The 23643-nt window shown below is 36.9% G+C and overlaps 2 protein-coding genes across 3 annotated transcripts; both read right to left on the bottom strand.

Annotated features, from left to right (window-relative positions):
• Positions 1-1952: 1952 nt before the first annotated feature.
• On the bottom strand, positions 1953-18750 carry LOC121953487 (alcohol dehydrogenase class-3 chain L). Of its 2 annotated transcripts, none has more exons than XM_088087076.1 (9): positions 18612-18750; positions 15128-15229; positions 13156-13297; positions 12982-13069; positions 12656-12875; positions 5429-5689; positions 4508-4643; positions 2297-2435; positions 1953-2052 (listed from the first exon to the last, which is right to left on the bottom strand). In XM_088087076.1, exons 1-9 carry the CDS (start codon positions 18612-18614, stop codon positions 2028-2030), a joined length of 1116 nt encoding a protein of 371 aa, XP_087943202.1. In that variant the 5' UTR covers positions 18615-18750; the 3' UTR covers positions 1953-2027. The 2 variants fall into 2 exon arrangements, with proteins under 2 accessions (XP_087943202.1, XP_042356556.2); XM_042500622.2 differs by lacking the exon at positions 18612-18750 and adding an exon at positions 15818-15955.
• On the bottom strand, positions 18318-23506 carry LOC121953632 (alcohol dehydrogenase 1-like). The gene is made up of 7 exons (XM_088087077.1): positions 22355-23506; positions 20762-20863; positions 20269-20488; positions 19813-20034; positions 18883-19018; positions 18619-18750; positions 18318-18521 (listed from the first exon to the last, which is right to left on the bottom strand). The coding sequence occupies exons 3-7, from the start codon at positions 20464-20466 to the stop codon at positions 18505-18507; spliced, it is 705 nt and encodes a 234-aa protein (XP_087943203.1). The 5' UTR covers positions 20467-20488; positions 20762-20863; positions 22355-23506; the 3' UTR covers positions 18318-18504.
• Between the last annotated feature and the right edge of the window lie 137 nt (positions 23507-23643).

Here is a 23643-nt window from a genome sequence, read left to right as displayed (position 1 = left end):
CCTTGTGCAGAAAAGTTTATGATCTGTTCCCCCAGGTTAATTACTTGTTCCCACAAGATGATTAATTGGATACCACAAGATGTTCCCTCAAGATAATTTACTTTGTCACACAAGTTAATTTGTTCTCACAAGATGTTCCCTCAAGATAATTTGCTTTGTCATACAAGTGAATCAATTTGTTCCCACAAGATCATAACTTGTGCAAACAAGATGATAATTTGTTTCTATAAAAAAATCAACTTCTGCAAACAAGATGATTTGTTCCCACAAGATATTTAACTTGTGCACAAGATATTTTGTTCCCATTAGACATTAAACTTGTGCAAAACAGATCATTTGTTCCCACAATATAATTAACTTGTTCGCACAAAAGTTAATTTTTTTCCACCATATAATCAACCTTTTCCCAAAAAGATGATTGACTTGTGATCATAAGATGATCATTTTTTTTCCAAAAGATAACTTGTTCCCAAAAAAGTTCATTTTATTCCACCATATGATTTTTCCCCACATTATAATCTGCTCTCACAAAATGATCATTTCTTCCTGTAAGATAGTTCACTTGTTCCTTCAAGATAACTTATACGTATAAAATAATTAACTTGTACCCACAAGGTAATTCATTTTTCTCACAAAATGATTGAGATATTTTGTTCCCATTAGACATTAAACGTGCACAAAAAATAATTTGTTCCCACAAGATAATTAACTTGTTCGCACAAAAGTTGATTTTTTTCACCATATAATCAACTTTTTCCCAAAAAGATAATTAACTTGTGTGCACAAGATAATAACTTCTTCCCACAAAAGAATGAATTCTCCCCACATAATGATCGCTTGTTCCCACAAGATAATTAACTTGTTCCCACAAGATAATTAACTTGTCCACACAAGATGATCATGTGTTTCCACAAAATTACATGTGCCCACAAAAAGGTATTTTCCACCATGTAATTAACTCTTAACTTGTGCACACAATATGATAAATTGTTCCTGCAAGATACTTTACTTCTTCCCTTTAAGATAATAACTTATAGGCACAAGATGATTGTTACCAAAAAATAATTAACCCGTTCCCACAAGATAATAAAGTCTACCCATGAGAAAATAACTTGTTCCCAAAAGATAATTAACAAGATAAGTTATCCTTTGAACACATGATTAAAAAAAAACCTTTTTAAAGTTAATTGGCTCTGTACTTTAGAGAATCATGAATAGTTTTAGGTTAATTAACCCCATCAAGCTAAGAGGCCCACAGTCTTTTGATTTAACCATTTCAGCAATATGTTGCTTATTGTCCTTGCAGAAGAATCCCTCCTCTATACTCCCTCACACACAGCAGAAATACAGAGGAGGAAAGTATGTTTTTGCTCCTGTGTTTCCGCTGTAGAGCATGAAGTGAAGGCTGCTGGGAAATATGGCCGTTGACATGTTTTGTCTAACTAATTCTGGCATAGCGGAGTACAAGCCGTTGTAGTATTTCTCTCATGTCTGCTCCTGTTTTAGTCAACATTTTGGAAATGAAAGCGCATCACCCAAGCTCGGAGAGACGCTTACATTTGTGAAAAGTTACGAAACCGTCCGGCTAAAAGCAGCCTTGCTCTCAAACCCTACAGGGAGAATAATCAAAGGATGTTTCGCTTTGTTTCAGTAGGCAAGTTGTACTTTACTTTACTTGCAATGTCTTCATCGGGCCTTGATGTCCACGCTGCTATCAAAAAGAACCACTCAAAAAATCCTTATCAATTAACAGCTTTTCACCACTGCTGCCATGCGGTTGTTTGCGGTTGTCCTACCGTATAACCCATTCAGTCTTGATCAAAGAATATTTCAGAATAATCGTGTTTCGGTTTTCCCTTCACACAATGTTCTCTGTGTACATGCGTTACTTCAGGGGGGGAATCGCTGATCAAAGACGTGTTTGTGTATTGTTCAAATAAAACACCAGCAAAGAATTGACAGATTATTTATTAAATTGAGCAGCGTAAACTTGGAGTGACATCATGGTTTCCTGTGCTCCTCTTGCTCTAGAACTGAAGGACGACGCGGATGCTGAAAGTTAAAAGCGGATTAGATCCTGTTGTTTAAGGCTTAAAAAACATTGCTGACTCTTGTAGTACTCAGATTTACAGAAAGACTTCTTATGGAGATAATTATTACCAAATCCTGTCTTACCATCACGCCTCAGCTTTGTCCTCAACAGAGGGCAGCAGTGACGCATAAAAAAACAAAACCCAGAGGGACACTCGACCGCTGCGCACACTAACTTTAACATATACCTTAAGTCGTGGCTTACCATTTCCCAGCATGCATGAGATCAAAACCATCAGTGATCTTCTCAAAGGGCAGAGTGTGAGTCACAAATTCATCCACTTTGAGCTTCTTGTTCATGTACTCCTCCACCAGTTTGGGAACACTGTCGACACTCTTGTATCCTGGGAAAAATGTAAATGAGCTCATTAAACAGAGGAAAGTAGTGATGTGCGTTTAATCAAGCGCTTGCACAAAAATGTTTATTTTATCTACACAGCCACAAAGGACACAAAGTGTGCTTCTGTGAATTTGAGCAGAGCTGTTTCTTAGTGTAAAATAAGCCCTTTCATATTACAGTAGAGCCTCTTTTTTAAAGGCTAAAATGTTTGTACATGTGAAAAAAGTATAAAAGATATTTATAAAACACAAGTTACACAACGAAGCTTCCGCAAATGTGAAAAAAATGAAGGAATGATTGTTTTAAATCTACACCTACACATTTTCAGAGTACATGCTTGTGTTACAGTCTGGCTTAAATCCAGAGTCACGAAGCACTGCAGGAAATTAATGACTCCTTTACTCAGAGCTCATTATGTGTATTCAGTTTGGAATTTCAGTCATCGCAGTTTTATTAACCCTTAAGGCCTGCTTTAATATTACACACTTGTATCGCTCTATGCACTTTTCAAAATCAAGATTTAAAAAGTAGTATACATTAATATGATTTTCTACTTTCAGTGAGGTAACTTTTTTTTTTTTTTTTACCAACATCAGTCCTAATTATAGATATCAAATTTTCAGAATTTTAACCCTTTAAATGCCACCGTTTTGTCATGATGCCACCATTTTAGATAAAAAGAAAAAAGAATTATTTCCAGTATACTACATGCTAAGTAGATTTTTTTTATGGTCACAGCCTGGGATATGTCAATGAATCAATATGTCATTGATTTTTTAGTTTTTATTTTTTGCATTATTAGTTTTTTGTGCAATGTCAAGTACTCATACACATACAGGCCACATACAGACACAAAATGCAATTTTAATCCTTGAAAAAAACCCACCAAAATTGAATTATTTTTGATATTCTAAATGCGAAGTAGTTTTTTGGTTTTTTTTTAATTACAGCTTGGGATATGTGAATTATTTGCAGCAACATTGGTTGTGATAGTGCACCTAGTGGAATTAGCCTGTAGCGGGTAAAAAATAGTAAAAATTTACAAATTCCAAGGCAAAAGCCCAGAATGACACCCAGAAATAATACAGTGCATGTTTTTATGCTTTGATGCTTGTGGGATCAAACATTACAGTTTGAATGGGCTTTAATGGTGCATTTTTTTTTTGCACTTAACAGTCTCAATGTAACAATTTAGTTTCCACGGTGTATTTTAGACGTATTGTAGGAGCTGAGCTGAAAATTCCAAGATCAAACAAAAAAAAATATTTATGCCATAAAATGTATGCCATATGCATGAACGCAGCCAAAATGATCAAAAAATGAAGAATGAAAAGCTCTAAAAATAAAATAAAATACGCCTGACAGTCCCTAAGGGTTATAATATTTGGTACTACTTTCTACTTCAAGTCTTCAAGACATAAGGGAGACGTTTAGACCAGAATGGCCAAACTAAAAACGGAAAAGTCTTTCCTTTGCGTTTAAAAAAAAAAAATCAGCGTTTATATAACATAGTGAGAACAATCCTCGTGTACATGGATCCGCAAAAAATCCCCGAAAACACTGATATGCATGCCAGGCCAGTAGTTGGCGGTGTACCTTTGTAATGACACATTATAGAAGAACACTGCGCACATGCCAGTTGTCATGGTGATAGAAGGGGTGGCATTCTCAAAAAGTAACACTCTGGAACCCAAATTCATAAGTTTGGGTTTTCAGGCCCGCAAAACAAACAGCGACAAAAGTTGAATGTTTTACACAAGAACCGTTGTGTAAACGACCTCAGAGACTCAGGCCGTACATATAGTATAAGTGAACAAATCACTGAACATGCATCGCTCCCTTGCAGAGAAAGTATCTGAGAAGGTCTCAGGCTTGAATCACTCACAGTGAGTCCCTGAACATTCCTCGCTCAACTGAACTTAGAAATGAGCAAATCATTTCAGGAGGTAATTCAGTTTGTCACTCCAAAGATTCATCCTTTTAAACAGAACTGAGATGCACACACACACGTGTGAACTCATGTAAGGCATAAAAAAATCATGTGACAAATAATTCTCAGAACAGCTAGCTTGTTACCTCCAAAAGCGGTGCCTTTCCAGCTGCGTCCCGTCACCAGCTGGAAGGGTCTGGTGGAGATCTCTTGTCCGGCTGCTGCCACCCCAATAATGACGCTAGTGCCCCATCCTTTATGACAGGCCTCCAGGGCTGCCCTCTGCCACCAAGAGACAGTGTGTCAGGACAGTATCACGTAAACCTGGTCCAAATACCACCCCACCGCTACCATAACCTCACATGGATATATGGACATTGCCATATCGGGTTGATTTCTATTTCTTTTCAGAAGGCTTAATATACGGAAGCCCTTAGCGGCAAAACATTGATAGATTTTCTTTCCCTCAATTGTCCCGAGATAACGAGATAAATTTCTAGAGGTCTTGAGGGAGCAAAAGTGTGTTTTCCTGGGAAAGCGAGATAATTTTCTCAAAATCTCAAGAGAGCAAAAGCGTATTCTCCTGAGATAACGAGATCATTTTCTCAAGATATCGAGAGAACAAAAGTGTGTTTTCCCTTAATATCGGGATCATTTTCTGAAGATCTTGAGAGAACAAAAGTGTGTTTTCTTGAAATAAGATGGTTTTCTCGACATCTCCAGATAACGAAAGCGTGTTTTCCCGAGATAACCAGATAATTTTTATACAATTATTAGGTTTTTGAAGTGCTTCTAACAGGTCATTTCCCTTTTTTTTGTTAACTTTTTAAATTTTTTAAATTAATTTTCATGTAATTTTCTTGTACTTTTTAGTTAGGCTATTTCTTGCTAATCATTTCTTTTTTCACTGCCTTCTTTTCATGTCCTTGAAAGAAACCAAACCAATTGGCTCAAATTTCAAAGGGTTTGGCCATATTTATTAAGGTCATGTGGTTATTTAGCATGCAGAGATCAATTATTAATCATGGGATCTAATAATATCATGTGGTTATTATTCCTCCACTCACCATGATTGCCACATTGCCCACACATTCAAAGGAGTAGTCCACACCTCCGTCTGTCATCTCTACCAGCACCTCTTGGATTGGCTTGCTATGGTCCTTCGGGTTCACTACATCTGTGGCACCAAATTCTTGAGCAGTTTTAAACTTATCGGGGTTGAGATCGATTCCAATAATCCTGGCTGCCCCGGCTGCTTTACAGCCCATGATTGCTGCGAGGCCCAGCGCCCCCAGGCCAAACACGGCACAGGTTGAGCCGGCTTCCACCTGCAGGGCGAGGGACAGGAGAGGCAGGCACAGGTCAGCACATTTGTGCAGCTATTAATGACATGCATGGGAGGGAAGACAAGAATTACGTTGAATGGAACACCTTAAATTCATGCTTTGTAATGATTAGTAAATGAGGCAACATATTTTGCATGTGCCTCAGCTGTGTTTTCGCATCACGTAAATTTTAAAGGCACACGCTGGCTCATAAACAATAAATAAAAATTAAACAAATTAAATCCATATTAAAAATGCTCAGAACAGCTTGGTGAAGCTGAAGGCACAGGGGTGTTTTGACCTAATTACTGACAATGCTCACAGTGACAATGTAACATGCTCATGTTCAGTAGGTACAATGTTAATCGTGTTCATCATCTTAGTTTGAAATGTTAGCATGCTAAGAATAGCTGACATTGATTGGAATGTGATTCCTTATTCAGGTATTGGGCAGGCCCCCAATAAAATCGTAAAAAAAAACATAATAGTATAGTATGTTGTCCAAAAACCTTAAAAAAAAAAGTCATCATATAGTATGTCATCAAAAAATAATGGAAAAAACCTCATAGTGTGACAAGACTGAACTGGAACTGAACCCAAATACACGACACCAGATTTAAAAAAATGTCAAAATAAACTTTATTTTATTTAAGGCAGCAGTAAAGTCTTTACACAGGGCAGATGTAAAAATCAAAAGCACTCCAAAGAGGATAAAAGTAACAACAGAAATCTCTCAGATGAGGAAACAAAGCATCAACAAAAAATCACTCCTACGAGGTATCAAGAAAACAAGAGTCCAACAAAGTATCAAATAAAAATAGCTTCCAAAGCTGAACAACACAAATGAGCGAGCAACAACAAAACTTGACTTGGGCATGAATATAGCGCTGGTTCACTGGCAGACAAGACAAGACGAACCAGCACAGGACAAAGGGAGACGCAGACTATATATACACAAGGTAAGGGGGAACAGGTGGAGACAATCAGGGCGGGGCCGACAATCACAAAGGCGGGAAAACACACAAAGGGAGGAAGTAGGTAACGTGAAATGAGAGGAGAGTTAGGATTTCAAAATAAAACAGGAAATCACAAGACAACATAGACACAAGACAAAAAATAACTGAACACAATTTCCTTGACATGACATAGTGTCATATGATAAGAATCAGCGGAAAAAAACATCATAGCATCGCATATTATCAAAAATGTCATAGTGTAACTGCACTATGTCAACCAAAAATCATTAAAAATGATATAATAGAGTGTATCATTGAAAATATAATTAAAAAAACGTGAAAGCGCCCTTGTATATGTCACAAAGAAATCATTAAATACGTCATTGTATAGCATGTTGTCCAAAAACCAAAAGGAGAAGTCATAGTACAATATTTCAGAGAAAATTCATGAAAAACATCAGGGTATAGTATGACATTAAAATTTCATAAAAATTGTCATAGAATAGTATGTAAACTCAGAACCTCGACAAGCTATAACATGTCATTTTCAGCTGTTTTTTTGACATGTCAAAATTCGATGTTTTTGAACATACTACACTGTCATTTTTAGCCATTTTTTTGACAGACTATATTATGACATATTTGGCTGTTTCTTGCACTTACTATATCATGACTTACCATGACAAGCTATAATATGTTGTTTTAAGCTGTTTATCGACATGTCAAAATGTGTTTTTCACCGTACTAAACTATGTTGTTTTCAGCCATTTTTTTTGACATGCTACATATAAGGTTTTTAGCAGTTTTTTAGACATACTATATCATTACATGTCTCAACAAGCTTTGATATGTCGTTTTCAGCTATTTTTTCGACATGCTATATTATGACGTTTTTGGCAGTTTTTTCTACTTATTATACCATGATGTGTCTACACAAGCTACAATATGTTGTTTTCAGCTGTTTCTTTCACATGTAAAATTTGACGTTTTGCAATGTACTATACTATGTCTTTTTCAGCCATGTTTTCGACATGCTATATTATGATGTTTTTGGCTGTTTTTTCTACTTATTAAGCTTTGATGCGTCTACACAAGCTATAACATGTCATTTTCAGCTATTTTTCTGACGTGCTGTATTATGATGTTTCTGGCTGTTTTTTCGACTTACTATACTATTACATGTCTCAACATACTATACTATGTTGTTTTCAGCCATTTTTTCTTAATGTCAAAATTTGCAGTTTTTCGACTTCCTATACTATGTCATTTTCAGCCATTTTTTCTTCATGTCAAAATTTGCAGTTGTCCGACTTACTATACCGTCGTTTTCAGCCATTTTTTTCAACATGCTATATTATGTTTTAAACATGGTATACTATGAAGTGTCTCTACAAGCTATAATATTTCATATTCAACCATTTTTCAACATGTCAAAATTTTCAATCTTTTGACATACTATACTATGTAGTTTTCAGCCATTTTTTCGACTCTCTATATTATGACGATTTGGACCTTTGTCAATCTATACTATGAGGTATTTCTTCAAGCTATAATATGACGTTTTCAACCATTTTTTGGACAAAATTGCTATTTGCTATGTCTCTAATTTGTTTTCAGCCATTTTTTTGACATGTAATCCAAAAAGTCAAAGTATAATGTTGCTCAAAAATAATCCAAAACATCATAGTATAGTATGCAGCTCAAAAAAGTCACAGTGCAGTATGTCAATTAAAAAAATAATCCAAAATGTCATAGTATAGTACATTCATTAAACGTTAGTTCATTAAAAAACCTCATAGTATGATGAAGCTCAAAAATCATTCAAAACGTCATAGTAAAGAATGTTGCTCAAAAATCCGCAGAACATTATAGTATAGTATGTCACTCAACATTGTCAAAAACATCATAGTATAATATGTCGCTCAAAATGCATCAATGTCATAGTATAGTAAGGCGCTCAGTAATCAGCAAAAACGTCATAGTATACTATGCCACTCTAAATTCATTAAAAAACCTCAGAGTATACCATGAAGCTCAAAAATCATTCAAATCGTCATAGTACAGAATGTGGCTCAAAAATCAGCAAAAATGTCATAGTATAGTATGTCGCATAAAAATCAGCAAAACATAATCGTAAAGTATGTTGCTCAACATTGTGAAAAACGTCACGGTATTCTATGTCACTCAAAAATCATCAAAAATGTCATACAACAGAATGTTGCTCAAAAATCAGCAGAACATTATAGTATAGTATGTCACTCAACATTGTCAAAGACATCATAGTATAGTATGTCGCTCAAAATTCATCAATGTCCTAGAAAACGTAGTATGTCGCATAAAAATCAGCAAAACATAATCGTAAAGTATATCGCATAAAACCCAGCAAAACATTATAGTTTAGTATGTCACTCAACATCGTCAAAATCGTCATAGTATAGTATGTTGCTCAAAATTCATCAAAGTCATAGTATACGTAGTATGGCGCTCAAAAATCAGCAAAAACGTCATAGTATACTATGTACTATGTACTACTATGTACTAAAGACCTCATAGTATACGATGAAGCTCAAAAATCATTCAAAATGTCATAGTACAGAATGTTGCTCAAAAACCAGCAAAACATTATAGCATAGTATGTCACTCAACATTGTCAAAAACGTCATAGTATAGTATGTCGCTCAAAATTCATCAGTGTCATAGAAAACATAGTATGTTGCATAAACATCAGCGAAACTTAATTGTAAAGTATGTTGTTCAATATTGTCAGTAACGTCATAGTATACTATGAAGCTCAAAAATCATTCAAAATGTCATAGTACAGAAGGTAGCTCAAAAATCAGCAAAGTGTCATAGTATAGTCTGTCGCTCAGAAATCAGCAAAAATGTCATAGTATACTACGTCGCATAAAAATCAGCAAAACATAATTGTAAAGTATGTTGCTCAACATTGTCAAAAACGTCATAGTATACTATGTCGCTCAAAATTCATCAATGTCAAAGTATAGTATGGCGCTCAAAAATCAGCAAAAACGTCATAGTATACTATGTCACTCAAAATTCATTAAAAAACCTCATAGTATACGATGAAGCTCAAAATTTATTCAAAACGTCATAATACAGAATGTTGCTCAAAAATCAGCAGAACATTATAGCATAGTATGTCACTCAACATTGTCAAAGACATCATAGTATAGTATGTCGCTCAAAATTCATCATTGTCCTAGAAAACGTAGTATGTTGCATAAAAATCAGCAAAACATAATCGTAAATTATGTTGCTCAACATTGTCAAAAACGTCATAGCATACTATGTCACTCAAAAGTCATTCAAAAGACTCATAGTATACGATGAAGCGCAAAAATCATTTAAAACGTCATAGTACAGAAGGTAGCTCAAAAATGAGCAAAAATGTCATAGTATAGTATGTTGCTCAGAAATCATCAAAAATGTCATAGTATAGAACGTTGCATAAAAATCAGCAAAACATAATCGTATAGTATGTTGCTCAACATTGTCAAAAACGTCATGGTATACTATGCCGCTCAAAAATCATCAAAAATGTCATAGTTTAGTATGGCGCTCAAAAATCAGCAAAAACGTCATAGTATACTATGTCACGCAAAATTCATTAAAAAGCCTCATAGTATACGATGAAGCTCAAAAATCATTCAAAACGTCATAGTACAGAATGTCGCTCAAAAATCATCAATGTCATAGTACAGTATGTCGCTCAAAAGCCAGCAAAAATGTCATAGTATAGTATGGCGCTCAAAAAGCAGCAAATACATTAGTATAGAATGTCACTCAACATTGTCAAAAACATCATAGTCTTGTATGTCGCTCAAAATTCATCAGTGTCAGAGTATAGTATGACGCTCAAAGATCAGCAAAAACGTCATAGTATATTATGTCACTCAAAATTCATTGAAGAACCTCATAGTATACGATGAAGCTCAAAAATCATTCAAAACGTCATAATACAGAATGTTGCTCAAAAATCAGCAGAACATTATAGTATAGTATGTCACTCAACATTGTCAAAAACATCATAGTATAGTATGTCGCTCAAAATTCATCAATGTCATAGAAAACGTAGTATGTTGCAGAAAATCAGCAAAACATAATCGTAAATTATATTGCATAAAAACCAGCAAAACATAATCGTAAAGTATGTTGCTCAACTTGTCAATAACGTCATAGTATACTATGTCGCTCAAAAATCATCAATGTCCTAGTATAGTATGGCGCTCAAAAATCAGCAAAAACGTCATAGTATACTATGTCACTCAAAATTCATTAAAAAACCTCATAGTATACGATGAAGCTCAAACATCATTACACATTAGTACAGAATGTCGCTCAAAAATCAGCAAAAATGTCATAGTATTGTACATCGCATAAAAATCAGCAAAACATATTCGTAAAGTATGTTGCTCAACATTGTCAAAAACGTCATGGTATACTACGTCGCTCAAAAATCATCAAAAATGTCAAAGTATAGTGTGTGACTCAAAAATCATCAAAAACATTATAGTATAGAATGTCTCACAAAAATCATCACAAACGTCATAGTACAGAATGTCGCTCAAAATTTATCAACATCACAGTATAGTTTGTTGCTCAAAACTCATAAAAAACATCATAGTGATAATTAATAAAGACACCATTGTATATTATGTCGTTTAAAATTCATCTAAAAACCTCATATTATAGTATGTCACACAAAGACCATACAAAATGTCATAGTATGGTATCTTGTCCAAAAATCCTCAAAATACGTCATAGAATAGTATATCATCCCAAAATTGTGAAAAAAAAAACATCATAGTATAGCACATTGTCCAAAAACTGTCAAAAACGTCACAGTTTAGTATGTATTCCAAAGATCATCATAAATATCCAAGAAAAGTATGTATTCCAAAAATACAACACAAACTTTATAGTATGTCGCCTAAAAATCATCACAAACGTCACATTATAGTATGATGTCAAATGTCATCCAAAAATCATCATAAACATCATAGCATCGTATGTCATCCAAAAATAAACATTAACATCATAGTATCGTATGTCATCCAAAAATAATCAAAAACGTATGTTGCTCAAAATTCATCAATGTCATAGTATAGTATGTCGCTCAAAAACCAGTAAAACATCATAGTATAGTATGTCGCTCAAAATTCATCAATGTCAAAGTGCAGTATGGCGCTCAAAAATCAGCAAAAACGTCATAGTATACTGTGTCACTCAAAATTCATTAAAAAACCTCATAGTATACGATGAAGCTCAAAAATCATTCAAAATGTCATAGTACAGAATGTTGCTGCAAAAATCAGCAAAACATTATAGTATAGTATGTAACTCAACATTGTCAAAAACGTCATAGTATAGTATGTCGCTCAAAATTCATCAATGTCATAGTATACGTAGTATGGCACTCAAAAATCAGCAAAAACGTCATAGTATACTATGTCACTCAAAATTCATTAAAAAACCTCATAATATACGATGAAGCTCAAAAATCATTCAAAATGTCATAGTACAGAATTTAACTCAAAAATCAGCAAAAATGTCATAGTATAGTATGTCGCTCAGAAATCATCAAAAATGTCATAGTATACACGTCGCATAAAAATCAGCAAAACATAATTGTAAAGTATGTTGCTCAACATTGTCATAAACTTCATAGTACACTATGTCTCTCAAAAATAATCAAAAACGTCATAGTATAGTATATCAACCAAAAATCATCAAACAGTATATAGTATAGTGTACCAGTATCATCACTATAGCTTTAAAACTGAGGTACAGTCTCTTAAATCCAGAATCGTCAGCTGGTTATTAAAAATAATAATAAAATAAAAAAAGAATATGCTGACTTTAATTGCATTGCGAATGAATACATTACCTCTGACAGCTCTAGTTAAATCAAACTGGTTACAAGATGCATTTTAAAGGGGTTCTTAGTGACTTCGATGTCTAATCATAGAGAAATTAGGGGCGGCGGATTCACCTTGGCAGTGTTTAGAGCAGCTCCATAACCCGTGGTGATGCCACAGCCCAGCAGGCACACCTTGTCCAGAGGGGCCCGGGGGTCCACTTTAGCCAGAGAGATCTCAGCCACCACAGTGTACTCAGAGAATGTGCTACAGCCCATGAAGTGGAAGAGGCTCTTGCCTTTGCAGGAGAAACGGGTACTCCCATCTGGCATCACACCTTTGCCCTGAGTGAGCCTGGAGAACAAGACATTAGCACAGATCTGACATCTGATCAGACGCACAAGGCAAGAGTTTTATGTTCATCTGCACAGTTGCACATGATTTCACCCTGGACATTTACCTTATCTTTTGACACAAATTGGTTTTGGGATTCTTACAGAACTTGCACTCTCTACATTGTGGAACGTACAAGGGTATAACTGTGTCCCCTACAACAGAAACAACATGTTAGAGCATTTACATGACATGACAACATTCCCTAATGAGGACAAAAGAAGAAAAAGAGAGAGAGAACCTGGCAGGAACTTGGTGACTCTCTCTCCGACGCTCTCCACGATGCCGGCTCCCTCGTGGCCCAGCACTACAGGGAAAACTCCCTCGGGGTCGGAGCCACTGAGCGTGTAGGAGTCAGTGTGACAGATCCCTGTGGCCACGATCTGAAATAAAGGACAGTGATCTGATACATGCTTAATCACCATGACATGCTCTTATCTGCTGTGATGTGGTGAAATCAATCAGTTCATTAATCAAATGATATCAGTAATAATTAAAATCCTTTACAGCTGATATGTGAGAATGTTTTGTAGTAGAGGTTATATTACTGATGTAAAGACTGTATTAAAAAGAGCAGAACTTTCTTGCTCAAGGTCATTTATGAGTACAATAACTGTACAGCAAACTCTTTTCTCTTACAACATATCAGCAGAAATGTCTAAAGGTGCAAAGTGCACTGTAGTGTTGGACTTTAACAGACTATAAGTTAACTTTTAAGCAGATCTGGTTATCATATGGTAATGATGATAAAGACTATACATTGTAGATACAGCAGCTTATCTGAGAAGAAAAGGTAGCAAAATCAATGTTTCATTTAACAGTAATAGTTGTGCAAGAGTGTCACTTTATCCTTAAAAGACAATGTAATGTTGGGGTCGGATATGAGGTCAGAATAAATCATTAAATGGCACATCAAACGGCCTAGGCCACTACCAGCGATGTAGGCTTCGCTTCAACATTTGGGGGACACGTGAAGCAGTTCTGGGGGTCCTCCACTGGAAACACTTATTTTCTTGTGTTCCAGTGAATTTTTTATGCACCAATTTAAAATACATGTTTCTATTTATGTAAAAGAAACACAAAATGCAGGCGACAATGAAAATGAAAATATGAGAATAAAATTGCAAAAGTGCACCTGACACATTTATTAATTTGGATTTAGAAACACTACTAACTGTGTCAGAACCATTATGCATTTCTATTTAATTAACAGACAGTGCTAACCACTGCCCTGCTGCTTGGCACTGTCGCCTCAAAGCAAAAGGGTTTAAGATTCAAACCTGCCAGCCAGCTGCGGTTCTAAAATGAATTCATTCATTCAATAAATTCATAAAAGTCATTTTAGGATCAGTTTTTAATTTCTTTAAATTCTCTTTTTATTTTTTTGGCTTACATGACTTATTTCTCTGATATTTGCATTGTGTAAATAAAGCACTATTGTAACACTTTTGTACAAAACTGGGCCTGAGATGTAGAGAAAAGCACCAAACACGTGTTGGCAGTCAGCAACGGCAGAGAAGTCCATTCAGGGAAAAATCACATAAGTAACAAAGTCCATCCATCTGAGCAGAGTCAAAAACCAGGTGAACAAACAGGAGGCAGGGAAGCATGAACAATGAAAACCTGGCAGCTCAATGGAGGAAACTCACAGGTGAAACACATGAGGTAATCAAAAAAGGTGTGCAAACTCAGGAAGTAAAGGCAGCACCGAACACAATGAGAACATATTTCAAAATAAAGCAGGAAGAGGACCCAAACATCATTTGTTAGTAAACATTTTTATGGTGCAGACTCTGTTTCAGAACATTTAAAAAAAAATAAAAATCTGTTTTTAAAAGTAACAGGGACAACACTGACCATTTCAGAAAGGGGTGGGGACATGTCCCCAACATCCCCACACCTACTTGACTGATGTGTGTAAACCAAATATAAGATCAGTGGTTACACCTTGGAAACAACTTAAAGGTGTGCCTACATGCATGGGCAAGTCATAAGTGCAATGCAGTACTTATACAAATAGTACTACACCCCTACTAAGACGTCATTATCAAAATGAGCATTTTTTTTCACAACTTTAAATAAATATTGCACTTGCTTTACATAACTTTAGATAAGAAGTGTACAGTGATTGACGAGATTGCACCAACCAATTTATCTTGCAGATGCACAAATCTTTAGTTTCAATAATGAATACATCAGTCCTGTTTCATTACCTTGAGGCGAACTTCCCCAGCTTCAGGAGGCGCCACCTCCACCTCCTCTATCATCAGAGGTTTCCCGGCCTCCCACGCTACCGCAGCTTTGCACCGGATGACCTACAAGACAACATCCAAGAGCTTCAGTAAGGCCTGGAATCGCTCATGATAATGGCTCTGTGGACATTTAACCCATTCAGTGCAATGGAGGAAAACATGGTGCAATAGTCTTATTTTACTGTAGAAGTTAGAAAACAAGATTAGGGTCAGATCACCATCAAGTCTCTTATTCTGTTTCTCAATAGGCTGAATATATAACAAAAACTCCCCAAAAAACAATGAAAAAAAAACCCCTTTGACCCTGTTCCCCCCATTGTTTGAAAATATTGCAACAACAGGAAGCCTCAGCTTGCACTAGAATATACAAAGAGCCCTCAAACAGAGACACAAAACTCTTGCCTATTATAGAATGAGCAACAGAGGGTCTGTTTGTCTTTTACGGCTGTTAAATTGTAACAAATGTTCCAATAAATAGCAGATCTAGCCCTGCTCTCCATACCCCTTCTCTTGTACTGTAAACATTCACTGTGTTCTGTAAACACTTGACTGAGCAAAGGAAGAAGTCCTGGCAATTTTAGGAGTGTTAGTCGTCCAGAATGGCTCAAATCTATTCAAACATTAACTAAAATTTAAAGCCAGCGTGTTTACCTTTCCTGCAGTTGCCATGTTGTGTCACCACCGGGCTCTCACTCACAAAGTTAGGTTAGAGTGCAGGTCTTATCTAAGTTAAGACCAGTCACAAAGACGGGCTGTGGGCGTGGAATGTGGGCTGTCCAAACATTTTCTGCTTGTCTTTCCACTTCCTGCAAACCTCATTTCATCCATCCAGTGATTTAACAGCAGTAAAAAGGAACAGTATTTAACAAAAAGCAAAAAAGGTATCATAGATATTGTATATGTAAGTCACAATTTCATGGAAACTCATCCGTAGATTCTAAATCCCAATTATGTGCAATTTAATGAAACATCTGAGTAAGGAATTTTAAGATCAATACTGATATGCACTGATACTGTACTATACTGTACACTGCACTGATACTGTATCCCCCGCTCGCCCTGATCGTGGTCTTGGTCCTGGTTGCGCCAATGCCGTTATCATGCCTTTGGACACCTCCCTATCAATATACGTGAGTATCAACTCCCACAATATCATCACAGAGTGCATTTGATAATTTCACACCTATCATTATTGTAATATGACATGCATATGTTTCTATTATTGCTGTGCCTCTCTCCCCCTCTCCCCCCCTCTCCTCCCCTCTCTCTTTCTCTTTCCTTTTTGCCACAATTGTATTTAATTTGTTATTTACGACATCTATTGCACGTCTGTCCGTCCTGGAAGAGGGATCCCTCATCATCCTCTGCCGCTTTTCCTGAGGTTTCTTCCCTTTTTTCCCGTTACAGGGTTTTTTTTTTTTCGGGAGTTTTTCCTTGGGTGATGTGAGGGTCTAAGGGCAGTGTAAAGCCCACTGAGGCAAACCATGTTTTGTGATAATGGGCTCTATAAATAATATTGACTTGACTTGACTTGACTTGATACCACAAGTATTTATTCACACTATATCATATATACCATATCCTAAAGTTTGAGTGTGATCTGGGCAGGATGAGGGCATAGGAAAATGATGTTTGCCAACTACCCTGACTATTAAGAGACTGCAAAAATTAACTCATTATATACCATCAAATCAATACATATACACTGACTAAAATTGAAAACTTTTGCTTAGCCTGTATATTTGTACTGAGGCTGTGCCTTAGTTCAAAATATATGCTGGGGGAGGGTTATTGTTAGCCAGCAGTCGTTCGTTGAGCAGAAGCCTGGCTTAAAGAACGGTGGTTTCAGTAGTGTTTACTGTGCTGTATTCCCATGCTGTAGGTAAGAGGACGCTGGTTGCTCTTTGTCCTTAACGAGCTAGCAGTTCGGTGCCAATTTGAATTTGTTACTCATTTGCTTGCCAATGTTGTTGTAGCTGATGGTACTAACTTGTCTAATCTGCTCTGCTCTTAAGAGGAGTTGTGTGTCAACTTGGAGCAGGCCATATGAGCAGAGCAGAGAGGCATTTCTGCTATTAGGAGAAAGGTAACACAAAGTGGTGAAGGGGCTAGCAGCTGCATGATCCTTTCTTGCTAGTGGGGCCAGAGAAAGAGCGAGAACTCAACTGGAGCTATGTTTTTGAAGACACCTTGATGGAAATCGTTGCATAAACAAGACAAAGACTTGAGTGACTTTTTAGATTTTTTTTTCTTACAAAGTTGGTAAATAGGGCAAATTTTCAGAGTTAATTTGGCTGTCCTTTGTCTGAGAAACAAAAAGGGGGTCTTGGTAGCCATTTTGAGTGGGCTGCAGTTGCAGGAAAGGCCTTCCCATGTCCACTTTAAAACTGCAGAAATTATGCACTCATCTGTGGAGTTCAGTGTAATAAAAACCAAGTTAGCTGTTAGCTACCTTCCCCAGTTGGTTAGCACAACCATGAGCACAGTTGCAGAGTACTCCCAAAAACACTCCAGCAGCTCTATGTGCACAAGTAACATGACACAAAAAAAATTGCTTTGCATTCGGTGTGAACACTCCATAAGAGTCAAAATGTATATCCAGAGTTTTTGCAAAGGTGTGTGAGATGTCTCTCTTCTCCTGCCTAAGAATAACAATCTTGATTTCAGTTTTGAAATCTATGGAGGCCGAGAGCAGTCAAGGTTTTAATTATTTTATATCTTATTAGATTTAAGATTGAAGCGAGAAAAACACAGTAAATCTGAACAAAGATGCTGCTGAATCAGTTTCTGTTTTCCCAAGGTCACAATAATGAACAACTGGATCCAACCATGGTCTCTTACAGTTTCTGTAGCAAACAGAGAGCAATCATGAACAGTAATTTCTTCACCATAAAACCTCACAGTGCCGAACATCAGCTGATATTTTGTTTGCTTATATGGTCTTGTCATTTCATTTAGTGTGCCTGGTGTCTGCAATATTGGATCCTTTATTATAAATTCTTCAATAAACAGGCAGAAGTTGCTTGGGGACACATCCTGGAGCCCATCCTAGCAAAAATAATTACAGTGCTGTCTACCAAGTTGAAAAAATGTTGATATGATTAGGCTGGTCTGAGTAAATGTGAGGGAAAACAATTTGGACACTTATACGGACACTTAAAACATAGTTTAATAGAGCATTTGGAGACATGATAGACAATGCTGTCGACATGTAAATGCTATGCTTGTGACAAACAACACAATAAAACTAGGACACAAACAAGCATCTACAGACCACTGACACTGATTTACTTCAGGATGACTGAAACCAACACAGTGGGCTTATTGTGGCGAAACATTCAGGACTGTCTGAATGCTGTTGAAAGAAAATAAATGATAAGAATATTACTTTCCTTGTGATGCTGTTTAATCATGAACAGTGAAAAATGTAGGAATTTGAACCTACCATTTACCTTGCTTCATGAGTTCAGTGGCATCGTTGACCTGGTCCAAAGTCATGTAGTGAGTGATGAATTTATCCACCTTCAACTTCTTGTCCAGGCAGGTTTTAACCATCTGAGGCACAGCATCCCGACCCTTGAAGCCTAAGACAGAAAATTACAAAATAGGACCATGAAATCTTATCCAGAATACAACTTGCCAGATAATAGCATACATAACATAAGAACATAGCCATGTAGTTCATTAGTCAGTAGTGTTGGTCATATTTGTCTCACCTCCAAACAGGGAGCCCTTCCATGTGCGTCCAGAGATGAGCTGAAGGGGTCGGGCAGAAAAGTCTTGCAAGTTTGTCCAGCCAACAGTCACGCTGACACCCCAACCTTTCACACAAGACTCCAAGGCACTGCGCTTCTGAGAGAAAAAGCACAAAGTCAGGGGGCTTGGAACCAGAAAACCAGAAAGGTGCTGGTCCAAATCTCTCGATAAAGCATCAACCTCTAGGTCTGAAAAACCAAGCCAATACACAAGTGCCAAAAAGTGCCATTCCTTGGACAGCCACTTGAGGATGCCTCCAGAAGCAAGTCAATCCCCATCAAACCCACGTTAAAATTCTCAACTTTACAGAAGATATAAAGATGTTTACAGCCTGGTACAATAAACATTTCTTGTTTCTATAGCTAATATCAACCTTCATGACAAAAGTACGGGACTTGAATTTTTAAAAAACTCACCTGTAAATATTTTATTAAGAGTTAAAGTTACGCATATTTAAGACCATGGATGCTTTGAGTGACAGGTTGTCTCTTAGGCATCACCAAGGTCTATGTGTCACATTTACCAATTGGTCCTCCATAGCTCCATCCACTCTTCCAAATATGATCACTCTTGGCTCCAAAAAACCAAGATGTTAATGACCAGAATGCTTAACTTTATTCTGCAAAACATCAATCCACAAACAAATGGGTGACATCACAATAGCTACATCCATTATTTTATACAAGCTGTGCTCTGGACTACCTGAGGAAATGTGGGCTGAGTAAATTAATGAATGACTCTAACCTATTTTTCAATAATAATTGATTTTATTTACAATAAAGATTATTGTTTCAATACCTAGGTAACAAATAGGAAGCGTCTCTTCTTTATGTTTAGGAACCAGATTAAATCTAATCTGCCTATGACTAGCCATGATCTACATTCCCGACCCATTCCAGGGAGTAGTCCACTCCTCTGTCAATCATCTCAGACAGCACTTCACTGATGGGTTTCACGAAGTCTGTTGCGCCGAACACCTTGGCCTTCTCAGCCTTCTCTGAATTGATGTCAACAGCGATAATCCTTTTGGCTCCTGCAGCTTTGCAGCCCATGACTGCAGCCAAACCCACAGCTCCCAGGCCAAACACAGCACATGTGGAGCCCGGTTCCACCTGAAGTAACAGTCTTTGGTTATCATGGTTGTTAAGGTCAGACATGTTAATGCTCCATGCAGTAATTATCAATGTAAAAGTTTTGTGAACAATAAAGAACTATAACTTCAAGACTTTGTAGTCTGAGCAAGAATTTCGATACAGAAGTGGGCAACTCAACACAAAAATGTCTTACCTTGTCGTTTCAATCTAAAACAATGATGTCAGTGTTCTGCAACATTCAAGCATACATACCTTGGCATTGTTAATTGCTGCTCCATATCCTGTGCAGAACCCACAACCAATGATACAGACTTTGTCCAGAGGGGCAGCAGTGTTGATCTTAGCCACAACCATCTGGTTAACCACAGTGTACTCAGAAAAGGTACCGGTTCCCCCAAACTGCAGCACCTTCTTCCCCTTACTGGAAAAGCAGGACTCTGGGGCTGCCATCACATCATAATGAGCTTTAGACCTGAAGGAGAATTTGTTTTTGATGTAAAAACCTGAAACACAATTTGAGTGCAGCTCCTGTCAGACTAGATGATTCACTGAATATTAGCAATATGCTTATAATGAAAAATCACCAAACAAAATCAATGAAGATCTAAACTATCTGTCCTGTCGTATCTTTAGACAGCACTTAAAGTTCCTACACTGATAGGAACATGTAGAATACACTGTATCTGTTACCATATGAACACCTAGTAGGTATGAAACCAAAGGATAGAACGAGATGATTTCTCACCTTGATCCGGATCTCGTTGGCCTAGGGTGGGGCTACCTCAACCTTTTCCATCATCAGAGGCTTGTTTGGCTCCCAGGCCACTGCTGCCTAACACTTGATGACCTACAAGGCAGGAACACCACATGAAGTTACTCAGCATGAGATATGACAACTTGGGGACTGTTAAACCATATTAGAAAGGGTTTATAAAAAGAGTCGCAATGCCATGACCCTTTGTTAAAACTCTGAATGCTTTATGTACTCAATTTGATCCCCGGCTCCTCCAGTCAATATCTATCCTTGGGCAAGATACTTAACTTAAATTGCTTGCAATGGCTGTGCTGTATGTATGAATGGTAAACTGTTGGCCAAGGCTACCATACAGGTAGCCTTGGCCAACAGTTTATGCATGTGTGAATGGGTGAATGTGACTTGTAGTATGAAATTGCTTTGAGTTGTCAAATAACTAGAAAAGCACTGTACAAGTGCAGTTCCATTTACCATAAAGCAACATTTTGCCAGCTTTTCACATTTATAAAATGCAACATGCTGCATTAGCAATAAGCAGGTTATAATGTAGCAATACTTTTTGCTATTATTCAATGAAAACACTCATTTAGAGGCCCATTTCAGTGTTGAATCAACTGACTGCCACATTTTAAAAAAGTATTTTATCAAGGGAACAAATGGATTTCATATCCTCCATAGAGTTTTAACAATATGTTAACAATAGGCGATTTCATTGTCTCATAGTTTAAATATAAAGTCCACATATTAGTTAGCTGACTAACATGAGTTTCATTATTAACATTATTAACAGTATAAATGAATGAATATAGGTTTACTAAATAAACCACTGACTTAATGAGTTTGTTCCCTCTCTCTCTCTCTCTCTGTCTCTCTCTCTCTCTCTCTCTCTCCCTCACACACACACACACACACGCACACACACACACATTCACCTGTACTTCAGACTCAATTGAATATAATAAATTATACTTCCAAGGTGCAGTACATTTATGTAAGTATGTTATTTATGTAAATATGTATTGTCTCTGAAGGCGATCTGGTATTTTTGCTTTATTTCTAGAACAAAAGAAGATTGTAGACAACAACATACAAGCACTTTAAAAGATAATAATAATAAGAGGGTAAAACTTAAAGGTAAAAGGAATAATTATGAAAAAAAGCATAATGGATATTTTACATGAACTGTAAGTTAAAATGTGAAAACATAATGTGCCTGCAAATCTGTAACCAGATATACACTGAAAGGTTCATTTCAGGTATAGACTTTGTGGGAAACCCATTCACCCTCCAGCCAATGAATCAGCCCCATAAACATGAGCATAATCTGCACATAATACAGAAGCACAGAAGAATGGCAAAGGAATAATAGTCATGCAAATTATATCCATGAGATACTATGAGGTTACATTTTAGTTAATGGCCTGATTTTCGGGTTGTGTGTGTGTGCGTGTGTAAACAAAGTACAGAGGTCTGTCATATGACTAAGCAAATATTTATTCACATACCACAGAAAACACAAACAGCCAAAAAAAAAAAAAAAATCACATCGCACACATGAGTGTCCACATGCTGAATTATACTCACTTTACCAGCTGTGGCCATTTTTGCTGTAAAGATAAGAGCAAACAAGTGAGAGGACTTAAGAGAAGAGAGCAGTTGCAGGATAGGGGTGGAGAAGAGACAACAAGAGACCGTATTTATGGCTTTATATTGCATCAAATAGTTGGGGGGGTGAGGGGGGGTTGTTTGTGTCAGGGAGGACCAAGTCACTAGGAATTAAATAAAAACCACACCTTTAAAAAAAGAAAAAAAAAAAGGTTAGGGTTGGCTTCTATGCCTGGCACAGGCACCTGAGCTTGCACGCCTTAAGGTAATAATCTCTTGCAGTCGAGGTCTGATAACATTTGGCTAATATTACAAAATGTCATGTTTGGGACTGTTAACAAGCCTGATAAGGTTGCATTGTTTTGATTTAGCAAACACTAGCCATCATAATTTGGATGTAAGGTTAGGCACGCAGTTAAACATTACATAATTGTTATTACAAATTTCACCTGTATAACATTGGCACTTTGGGACTGCTTTTTTAACCTACCATTGTAACCATTTTGCCAATTACTGCAACATAAGCTCCTTAGCCAAACTGCCAACTAACTTAGTGTTTAGGGTTGGGTACCAAACTTTTAAGGGTACTGACTGAATTAGATCAACACTACTGAACACTGATTCATGTTAAATCTGATGGATCAAAATTTGGTACCTGACAGCAGATCTGGGTTACAATGCCAGGCTTGGATAAGAGGTGCAAGCAAAGCATCCTGAAGCCTGAAAGCTATCGATGGAGCCCCGTGGCCACTGTTGAATGCTTCATCCGTCAGCTTCCCAGGGAGCCAAAAAGAGCCAAAACAAACACTGTAGTAATGATCAGCTGCAAAAGTTTTTTAAAATTATTTTAATAATAGCCCAGCATCACTGACACTCTATCACTCTCCAATGCCTTTGCTACCTCTGCTGAATCAAACTCCTCAATCACCAAAGGCTTGTTGGATTCCCAGGCCACTGCTGCCATGCACTTGATGACCTACAGCGCAGTGACGCCACATTGATTACCCAGCATGAGGTATGACAAATACTACTGGGAAATGTTAAACCATATTAGGAAGAGTTTCCAGAAAAAATAAAAAAAATAAGCTACAGTGCCTCAACCCTTTGTTGAGGGTTGCTGTCAGCTTTTCAGATTTATTGTAAAAGCAAGATGCTACATAAGCAATAAGCAGGCTATAATGTTGCAATCTTTTGTGCTATATTTCAAGAAGATTGAAGATTTTGTTTAGGTGAAATACTTAATGTACCTCCATATCTATAACCAGATA

This window comes from Plectropomus leopardus, chromosome 14 (genome assembly GCF_026936395.1).
Source record: "Plectropomus leopardus strain MGB_pleo_1.0 chromosome 14, ASM2693639v1, whole genome shotgun sequence".
NCBI lineage: Eukaryota > Metazoa > Chordata > Actinopteri > Perciformes > Serranidae > Plectropomus > Plectropomus leopardus.
The sequence above is the reverse complement of the archived record's forward strand: the minus strand, read 5'-3'. Positions and strand labels throughout refer to the sequence as shown.

Excerpts from the sequence above, each read along its gene's own strand:
- LOC121953487 (XM_042500622.2), bottom strand. Across the intron at positions 2,436-4,507 it reads GAAAGGCACCGCTTTTGGAG|GATACAAGAGTGTCGACAGT; the intron begins GTAACAAGCTAG and ends CATTTTTCCCAG. Across the intron at positions 2,053-2,296 it reads CTCATGCATGCTGGGAAATG|CATCCGCGTCGTCCTTCAGT; the intron begins GTAAGCCACGAC and ends TTTAACTTTCAG.
- LOC121953632 (XM_088087077.1), bottom strand. The coding sequence starts at position 20,466 with ATGGCAGCCCCAGAGTCCTGCTTTTCCAGTAAGGGGAAGAAGGTGCTG. Across the intron at positions 20,035-20,268 it reads CAGCAATTAACAATGCCAAG|GTGGAACCGGGCTCCACATG; the intron begins GTATGTATGCTT and ends CTGTTACTTCAG. Across the intron at positions 18,751-18,882 it reads GAAGGGCTCCCTGTTTGGAG|GCTTCAAGGGTCGGGATGCT; the intron begins GTGAGACAAATA and ends TTTCTGTCTTAG.